This window comes from Stegastes partitus, unplaced genomic scaffold, assembly GCF_000690725.1.
Source record: "Stegastes partitus isolate 25-593 unplaced genomic scaffold, Stegastes_partitus-1.0.2 Scaffold202, whole genome shotgun sequence".
Taxonomy (NCBI): Eukaryota; Metazoa; Chordata; class Actinopteri; family Pomacentridae; genus Stegastes; species Stegastes partitus.
In genome coordinates, this window is record NW_007577933.1 from 137882 (window position 1) to 148499 (window position 10618).

General features: G+C 39.3%; 1 protein-coding gene across 1 annotated transcript in view; it reads left to right on the top strand.

Moving 5' to 3' along the window:
• The window catches only part of nsmfb (NMDA receptor synaptonuclear signaling and neuronal migration factor b), a 72454-nt gene that overhangs the window by 31342 nt on the left and 30494 nt on the right, over positions 1-10618 (top strand). Inside the window, exons 6-9 of the mRNA XM_008280605.1 lie at positions 7982-8034; positions 9294-9383; positions 9997-10124; positions 10227-10310. Of these exons, the coding sequence (XP_008278827.1) occupies positions 7982-8034; positions 9294-9383; positions 9997-10124; positions 10227-10310 (355 nt within the window). The remainder of the gene's footprint in view (positions 1-7981; positions 8035-9293; positions 9384-9996; positions 10125-10226; positions 10311-10618) is intronic.

Here is a 10618-nt window from a genome sequence, read left to right on the forward strand (position 1 = left end):
TGGCGTACAGTGTCACACTTTGATGGTGATGGCATCAATGACAAGTGAATTAGAGATGAATCACTGTCATGCATGAATTATACAATCAATAATATCCTAATTTTAGTCAGGATCCATGATAATGACAATACAGCACAATAGAATTCAATGAAAAAAATAGACATATTGTCAGGTTTTTTTAAAGATCCCTCCCACCCTCCCTCACTTTCTAAATTTTCACATATCATGTTTTTCGAAGAGCTCGTGTCTTGCTAAGCAGCTTAGACATTAATGGCTGTGTATTGAGTTATTTTGAGGGGACGGTACACTGTTTCCTCTAGGATTTTTTTCAGCAGCGGGGGCAGGCTCTCCGGGGAGCCATGGCGACGTAAACAAATGACATTTGACTGCAGATTTAACTTTTACAACCTATTTATTGAATGGCCAATTAAAAATGGCTTTTTAAAAGCTGAATGTAAAAATCAAAAAATAATAAATAAATGTAAGTTGTGAGGTTTTTTTTGTTGTTGTTATTGTTTTTTAAATAAAAGAGCTCCTACGTTTCGTTGTACTCGTTACAATGACAATAAAAGAAATCTGAATAAATCTCTAAGGCTCTGTTGTAGAGAAATTCTCCAAGAGGTGGCCGCTGATGCTCAGCAGCATACATGATGCAAGCTGATCCCCTGAACCCTGTTTCTCTAGTCAGTCAGTCTTCAGATACAAATAGAAACAATAATGAGATTGTTTCTCTCATTTTCCTACACCCCAATCATTTTAAAAACGTTTCTACTTTGTGTCTGATGATATATTGTTACACTGTTTTTTACCTGACCATCATCATTGATGAGTCAGTAAAAGGCTAATGATACCTGACTGACCTGATATCTTCATCAGGTGTCTTTCTCTTCTTAGAGAAATATTTGAACAAGCTCATCTGAAGATGGAGTCAGCAGTTTCATCATGATGTGTAGATATTAGCTAAATGCTATAGGCTCCAAAAACTACAGCTTACTGTTTCACATGATTCCTACTTACCTACCAGCATGGTTCCCTCTAAATGTCACAGCAATGCTCCTCAGATTTCGAGAAAATCTGCAAATAAAATTCAAATTAAGGCACATTTCCATCATATTCCATACTCTCATGTGAACAGTAGAAGTTGTTTCAACTAGTTTAACATGTGGAGGTAATTTGCCAGTCAGGTACCAATAAACAATTGATGAAGAAGAGGCATATTTGAAAGACTGGTCAAATCTCAGAATGCAGAAAATTTGATTACCGAACAACACTCATGCCACACGGAAGTCCACACAGCACTCCAGATAACTCTTTTTTTTTTACCGGTGCGACCAGCTTTCTCATTTGTTCCCACCTTGTCACAGGCAAAACATATGCCCGGCTGAACATTTTCTTATTGATAGACTCTGCAATTTACTATGTTCCCTGAACACCCCACATAGCAGGCTGCGGTAGCTGCTGTTGGTGGCTACGGTGCTCAGACCGGTGTGCGACCAAACATGACTTTAAAAAGAGTAAAATAGGGTGTTTCAATGTCAGATTTGTCCAAGATGAAACAGAGTCATTTTTTCTCATGCGGTCTTTTCTATGAGCGGAATGAACAGCGTCACTTTCAGTTTCCTCTACATTCATTTAGGAAAGGGATCCCACCACTCCTAAATGAATGTAACGGAAACACTGCAGTATATTTATACTGTTATACAAGCTGTACACTGACTACTTTACATTGTAGCAACGTGTCATTTCTTCAGTGTTGTCCCATGAAAAGATATAATAAAATGTGTAAATGAGTGTACTCTCTTTTGTGACATACTGTATATGTCATTAAATCATTGNACATACTGTATATGTCATTAAATCATTGCGCACCAGTCAAACCTCAAACGCTAATGCTGTGTTCACACCAGATGCGAGTAAAATCACGAATTGAGCTGCGTTAAACGTGCAAATTATGCAAATTCATGATGGATGCTTCATTTGCGCAAGTTGAAAAATCTGAACGCAAGCAAGCATTTGCACCACGATGGTCAATCAGCGTTAAGATCCTCTAGTGATTTCAAGAACATGATTCATTAATTTATTTACAACTACACCGTGAATATTGATTGATTTACTCACCGGAGATAGAGGGACAGGTGCTCTGCAGCTGGGATAGAGCGCCTGTAGGTGGTATCCTGGAGGGATATCCTGGTACCGATTCTCTCCAACAGGTTGTCAAACTGGATTTAGGTCAGCCAAAATTACTGCTGGAAGCGGTGCTATCTGCTGTTTGCTATTTGTGCATATTAGGCGAATCCAAATGCAAATCGTGCCGCGTTAAATGCGCAAATGACGTGGAGAGATTCATGTCTGGATTCGTTTCATTTGCGCGAGTAAACTCGCTCCATTCGCTTGTCAAAAATCCCATCAGCCACGCATCCACCGGGAATTTCTGCTCGTTTTCTGCCATTTTCCAGTGTGGTATCATCAAAAATGGCTGTGCTCAACGGCATTGCTGCTTTGTATCTACTGTGGAAGGCCCAGAAACAACGGAGATTCAGACGTTGCCATGTCTGGGTCCATCAGATCCTCCAGAGACAGCTCGAGGAATTCCACCACCTTCTCCAGGAGCTGTGCCTGGATGACAGCGGCTTCCAGCGCTATTTTAGGCTGACCTGGACCCAGTTTGACTACCTGTTGGAGAGGATCGATACCAGGATAGGTTACCAGAGGATCTCAACGTTGATTGGTCATTGTGGCGGAAATGCTCGCTTGAATTCAGATTTATCAAATTGCGCGAATGACGTGTCCAACGCGAATTTGCATCATTTGGGCTTTAAAGCGTCAAGATTTGTGTCATTCACGTGAATAACTTGCTCAATTCACGTCATTCGTGCTGCGCTATTCACGTCTAGTCGCGTCTTCACAATAACTTCACATGTAAGTCATTCACGCGAATGATTTTACTCGTGTCTGATGTGAACACAACATAAAAAGGATGTCGAAATTATGATTGGACAATGGCATTTAGGTTCATTTTACACAATACTTTAAGGAAAGATAAGTGTCCTCATTACTCCAAACACATTTGCTGTTATTTTTTATCTAATGGAAACATGTCAGTGGACACTGAAGTCACATGCTTCTTGTGCAACATCCATTTATTCCTTACATTTGTTTCAATTGCACTTTCTCTCAGTGCTTTTATTGATTTGCCAATTTTCCCAACTCACAAAAGCATTTCCACTCACATTTGATTTTTTTCAATGCACAAATTGAAAATACACAGATAAAAGGGAGCCAGGGGAAACTTGGCTCCTCTTAGCAAGACACGAGCTCTTAGAAAAACATGATGTGTGAAAATTTAGGAAGTGAGGGAGGATGGGAGGGATCTTAAAAAAACTGACAATATGTCTATTTTTCCATTGAATTCTGTTGTGCTGTATTTTCATTATCATGGATCCTGACTAAAATGAGGATATTATTGATTGTACTCACTTTTGTGACTTACTGTAACTTGAGAGTTATTGCCACCAGCTTTTTATCTTAGAAATGAATGTATTGTTATCATCTTTGTTAGTAATGGATGGAAAATGGCCACTGATTAACATTTTTCTCAAAATTCAGTTAAAATGTGTACCACAGTTGCTCTGTTGCTATAGTTATGGCTGTGTCAGCCTTGCATAAATTAAATAAAACCGAATTGTTTTCGTGAGATCTTACAAGCCGATAACAATGCAACTAAAATGTGAAATCAGACTTGCTGGATAATGCAGTTTATTTTATGATGTATTCAGCAGTGTTCTTAATTTAATTTTTTTTTTTTTTAAATAAGTGAGAATAGGTTTTCCTAAAGGGAGAATTTTAAATTAGTTTCCACTATATCTTCTGTTATTTACTACACATTTACTCTGAACATTTTGTTTTTTTGTTATTTTTTTACAGCGGAGATAAATTTTTGCTGCACTCTATGCTGGTACAGGACAAATCTCGTAGCAGTAAACTGTGGTACATGTGTGTGTCGTGAATCCTGGAGGCTGTGGGTGGCAGGTTCAATCAGTGTTTTTCACTCAACAGTGAAGTGTAAAAGCAGGGTCTATCAATACAGTGCAGCAGCTCTGTCCTCCGTGGCTGGCACTCAAAGAGAACAAATCGATCGATATTTGGCAGTAGACCTCCCATCTACCAAGGCTGAGACATGCCATACGCTGTTTGACCCTGTGTGTGTTTGTGTGTGCTGCAAGTTATTTTTCTTTGTGTGTGTGTGTGTGTGTGTGTGTGTGTGTGTGTGTGCGTATACAAGGCTCTCAGAATTCACTGCTTTTAATAGGAAGGTACATCTCACACTCAGTTTGATTTCACAAATTGAATTATGCATGTTTCAATAAGCAAGGTTGGGCTTTTTGTTGTTGTTGTTGTTGTTGTTTAATTTTTGTGTGTGTGTGTGTTTGGAAAGGTCACAGCTGTGTAATGAGGGTTAGGGCTGTCATACTTGCAAACACACATATTCATACACGTACCATGACAGAAATTTGACCTGAAAGTCTTGGTGTGCGGGTGGTAGTGATTTTAAAAGCTGTTGTCACTCAGGATGAAAATACAACAGTGCCTGACTGATGGATCCTCCTCTCCTCTGAGTCATCCGTCTATTTTAGGCTTTGCCTTCACAGCGCCTGCAATCAACACTGACATGTCAACCGTGTTTTTTGGATTGCCTGGAACTTCACCCTGGATTTAAAAAAAAATATATCTTGAGATTTAAAACGATGCAGTTTGCTTTGACGCTACTTTCTCTTTAGTTCGGGTTATACTAGGATATCGTGTTGATGTAAGCTTTTTAAAAATGAAACTAAGACCTTTTAGTTTGATGGGGATGTCCTACGGCGTTACGAAGTGAAACAAGAACCAGCGTCTTTATATAAAAGCTAGCGATAGCAGGCTACAGAGGTGGGACTCATTAAAAAATAATGAGCTGTGGGGTAGTGGACTGGCCACATCAGTTATCACGAACCCTATCACAGCACCAGATGCTTCAACTAAATAACCGCCATCATCCAGTCTGATAATCAGCTTCAACACAAAAAGAGCAGAAATGTCAGCTGGTAGCTACACTGTTTCATCTATTCTAGCTGTTTTCATTCTTTTACATTTACTCATTTACCTTATTTGACTATAAAGCAGGGACAGCCTGAACAAAGCAGATTCCATGGCTTCACCACAGACAACACCTTGCTAATGAAAACTAACTAAGAGATTTAGTCACCTTAGGCCACGGCAGTCAAGGGAACTGCGACTAAATAGCAAAATGTGTAACTATTCACTGTTAATTCTCTGAACCCAAAAACCTGCAGATGGGTTTGAAAGGCACATTATATTTGAAAACAGACAAAATCAAACCATTTACCAGAGCCTGAAACTGTAAAAACAGAAAAACAGATTTTTAACTTTTCAGCAGTCCATAGACTACTCATCTGTGATGTGCTGCTCCATGGAAATTTGTGCTTATTATTTATCACTGAGGGAAGGTGGCAACAACACCACCTAGGCAAGCTACGAACATGCAGGCAGCACCATGACATTAGTACAAATGTACATTATCAGGTGATGTGAATGTCACATTAAAGACCCCCCTAGGTAAATATCAAGCTTTTTACTCTGTGAATATGTCCATATTTATATTGTGATATATTGTGAGTTAAATAAGCAGTCAACACTGTGGCTGAGCATTTCCATCTTACAACTGCGGTGTACTGATGACAGTCTCAAAACTGTGGATTTTGAACTAATCCTGTCCACTTGTAGGGTGGAACCTTCTGTGCAACGTTTGTTCTTCAGAACTAATTTCCGGTTTGAACATGTATGGCTGAATTAATTGGATATTCGAACTTGCCATTGTGTAGCGTTGAGTACTTTTATAGTGTTTGAGCAGAGTGAGCTGGTGTGCTCGAGCTGGTGTAGTATTAAAATGCTTAGAAGTTATAAAAATTTTTAATGCAATGCTGAGACTAAAATGTTAAAATTTTGTTTGATAAAAAATGATGAAAATCAACTGAAAGTGAAAAGCTTAAATTGCTAAATACATCACTGGGGTTATTTTCTCTGATTTAGGAAGTGCTAAGTGAACCATAAAAGCCATTATGCACCTGTTTTCACAGTTAGTTAGTGGTCCCAGTCGCTCTTCATGCATCAGCCATTTTGCAACAGTTTCAGCTGAGGTGGTGCCCACGTTCTTTTTGCTCTTCATTTCATAGCTTTACTTAAGAAGAAACAAATTTAAAGATAAGTGACAAAGATTTAAGTGAGAGTGAGAAGCCTGCCATCCCAACGCTGAACCATCACAGTCAGACAAGCCTTCATGAATTCTAAAGAGCTGTTTTTGTTCTACTTGTTACAACTTAGAGCTGTTCCTTTATTGTTTTTCCTCTCCCTCAGTTCTGTTTGTCCTTTCTAATTCTGTCTCTGTTCCACTTTATGGAATTACCCATTTAAAGTGTCCAGTGAGCATAACAGTTATAGTATTTTTTAATATATTGAAGATTACTCTAACTACTGTAATACCATGGTTGGAACTGCAGTCCACATCATACTTGTGTAGGTGGAAATGGTAATGAAGAAGTATATTGTAAATGAAGTTACATGTGCATAGTTTTAATCAAGTTTTATTTCAATGTTGTGAAGAGATATGCTAATTGCAGGGCGTATTTATCTAAAAATAACAATGTTGTGTCTATGTCTGTTTCTTACAACTATCCAACATCAAAAATGTACTTAAAACTGGTCTGTACAGAAATGCTACCCATAATGTTTCAGCTTCAAGGTTGTTCTTCTTTGTACGGCTCACTGTGGGGGGCATTATTGTCGCAAAACTATTTGTCCATGCGTACAGAGATATTCGTAGTTGAAAAGTCTGCATATTCGAGTCGAGCGGCTTCACCATTGGTTGTCTTTTTACACGTGACTTCAGCTACATTTCCACCGTGAGAGATCTGAAACTGAAAAGTATCTGAAAATAAGTGTTTCTGTGTCCTGAGCTCAGGCTCACAGGATCGTTCATTGTGGCTGCTGCCGCTCAGCTGCCCTGTACCAATGAGCAAACAGATGAGCAGATTTTTTTTACACATTTGAAAGCCTGATTACAGACAGACAAATTGTGAGACGACTTTTGCAGATTCCTGTTCGCATTGACAACATCTTTTACACATTGACAAATCTCACTTTGGATGAACAGATTGAGATACAGACAAACAACTCTCCATACACATGGATAAATAATTTTGCTACAATAATGCCCCCATAGCTCAGCATGTTCTTATATTACAGCCACAAAGCAAAGCATCTAATTTTCTGGAAAAAGTATTGCTTTGCAATTGTTGTAGTCTCGTCATTTAACATACATACTGCTGGTGCTTTTCTAACCATCTGCATGGAATAAAAAATTTTTGACCGCTGCACAAAAATTGAAGGATTTTTGACTAGTGTCCTAACTTGTCTTTTTAGAAATTGAAATTGCATTTTTTTTTGTTTGTTTTATTATTTTTTTAAACCAGTAGCATATGAAGGAGTTGCAATATATATTTTACACATAAATTATTAGAAAGTTAATGTAGACAAATGGAACAGACAATACAGCAATACTTTGGTTCAATACCTTGTGGGAATTACTGGAAACTTAAGACTGGCAATATTTAATATGTAAACTTCTGTTTATACTGTATATTGTTTCTAGCTCCCAAGTTTGTTCGGGTCAGCAAGTTGTTAGGCTGCTTTTTTACCGTGCAGCATTTGTCTCATGTTGTATAGACTTCCCAGTGGCCAAAACTCACAAAAAATACTCCCTTAATAAAATAATGCACTCCCTGACAGCTCTGCTTCAGGTTTAGACTGGTCTTCTGTATGTCTTGTATTTATCTTTGTCTCTGAGTTTCAAACATTCTCATTCTCTGGTTCTGCTCCACATTCTTGATGTGTCTCTTCTCATTCTTTCTCTCTCCTAAAATGGTAGAAATTTCCGCAAACACCTTCGAATGGTTGGCAGCCGCAGGATGAAGGCCCAAAGTAAGTCTTTCAGTGGTCCTGTTTGCATGTCTGTGCATTAGCGGTTCCATGCATTCATGCTCTACAGTGTGTTCCATAATATCATAACTGATGTTCATCAGACTTGATTCATGCTTTATGCATGCAGCAACAGTATTGTGCATGTTTATAGGAATATGTGGGGGATTTTGTTTCAGTATATAATGCCATCATAAATCAAATTTGGTCGACAGTCCCTCTCCATTCAAAATAAATAGGTTGTCTCAATTGAGTTAAAAGCAGAAATATTGTAACTCCATAACCAGTGAGTAGGTAAGGGAGGGCATTCAGACCCACAGGCAAGATTTAAACAAGAAACTTGTGCTAGTTGTGTTCAGGCTAAGCCTGGCTTATTAGATAGCAACAACAACAACAATCTTAGCCTGAAACAAATTAATCTAACTAGTTACAGTGGTTGTTTATGGAACTCCAATTACATTAATTAAGGGACTGAGATGAGTCAGCTAAAGATTGTGAGCATTGCAGCAGATTTCACTGGCACTGACTCAATTTTCTACCAAAAAGAACAAACATTCTACCATTTTGCCATTAGCATTATGTATAATCATGTCAACACAAATATGAATGGAATATGTCCTGCCTATAGACACCGAAGACCTAAGTGAAACCATAACAAAAAATGCTGAATTCTTTTTCTGTCAAAATGTGTTTTTCATGGTATAACAATACTATAATTTAATAATAATCAGTCAGTACCAGATATTTTATGCTTCAAGATTCACAGTTGTAGCAGTTTATTTCTTGAGTTGGTCATTTGTGTTTGAGTTGGACTGTTAGTTAAAAAATAAACTGAAGACATCAGCTTGGGCTTTGGGTATTTTTACTATGGGCCCTGTAAGTACACCCAACAGTGATGACATAATGTACTGACACCCTGGAGTACACTGACACTGATCACTGCAGCAGCTTCAGTTTAACTGTTTCTATCATAATTTGCCTGGAGCAAATAATTTGGATAACAGAACATAATAAATTGATGAAATGTCATTTCAACATGATACAACGGCAACAACAAAAAAAAACAAAACAACATCACTGTATTACCACTAGCGTTGTGTTAAAACAAAGGTCAGTGTTGTGACAGGGACTCTGTAATCAGCTGAGTGTTGCATGTTCTTCAACCACGCTGGCTCAACCAGACAGAGCCCTTGATTATTGGGGTTGATTATCCTGTGTGTATGTGGGTGAGTGATTCTCTTCCCCCCCCCCGACTCCATCAGCCTTCGCCGACCGTCGAGCCAAGAGCTTCAGCCGCTCGTGGAGCGACCCCACCCCCGTCAAGCCTGAGTCACTGCATGACTCCAGAGACAGTGAGTCCACGCTCCTTCAGTTGCTCACACACACGCCAACAAAGACAGACACTTTCATTTACCTGCATACTTTTGAACAGTTACCCTCACAGACACTCGGGTGCATGTGTGAGAATAAACCTGCTGTAAACACACCCACATGAGTCAGGCGAACACGTGCACTCGAACACACCAGAGCTGCAGACACAGAATATACACACTAAGCCAGAGGGACACACACTGACAGATGTACTGTGACGCACATAGGCTCTCTTCTACTGTCGTTTTTGACTGTCACTGTGTGTCTAAGGTTTGTCTATTTACACTTTGTGCTACTCTGTGTACAAGTACTCGGCTGCCATCCATCCACACAGCCGTCCTCATCTTTGAGCCTGTTGTCCATCTGCCTGTTGCTTTGTGTCGCCTCTGTGTCTGTACATGGCCGGGTGCATAAGGAGGCCGTTATTGTGCCGCTTTGTGTCGTCTGTCGTTTGATTTTAACTCCTCCATTCCTCCCCTCTGCCCTGGAAAAATAAAATAGCAGGTGCACTGCTTTTAAATGGAGCACCCTCCTCTGTAATCTCATTTGTGTGCTATCCTTTCATCTTGCCCTTTGTTGCTGTGCGTGAGCCAGGTGGCGAGCTTCAGACCTCCTCAGGGACACTAGATGAAGGGCTGGATGAGGATGCTGACTGGGAGGAGGAGAGGGAGATGGAGAGAGTGGCCTGCGAAGGAGAGGACTTCATCCCACCCAAAATCATGGTGAGGATCCTGGAAATCAGTTCAAAATTGACAGTGTATCCGTCATTTTTTCATATATATATGCAGCCATGGTTTCTCCACAAGTTCCCCTGTTTTCCACAGCTGATATCCTCCAAGGTACCGAAGGCTGAATACGTTCCCAACATCATCCGTAGGGACGACCCCTCCATCATTCCTATCCTTTATGTGAGTAGCACACATTGACAGCTTTACACCACCATCGTATATAGGTTTTGATTGACTGGTTGATTTTGTATTTATTACTGCCGTCATGCATCCCATATGATTAACAACACCTGTCTTTTTTCACTGTAAAATAAAAACTGCCAACGTAAAGGCTATAAAATTTAACAGTCATGCTTCATCACGTGTAAAGCAATTTATTTATTATTTATTGACTTTATTCAACCAAAAGCAAAAAGTGAAATGAGTGAAAAGTTAAGGCACATCATTTGATATATTTCTTACCATGGCTGGGCTTGGTTACAAAAATA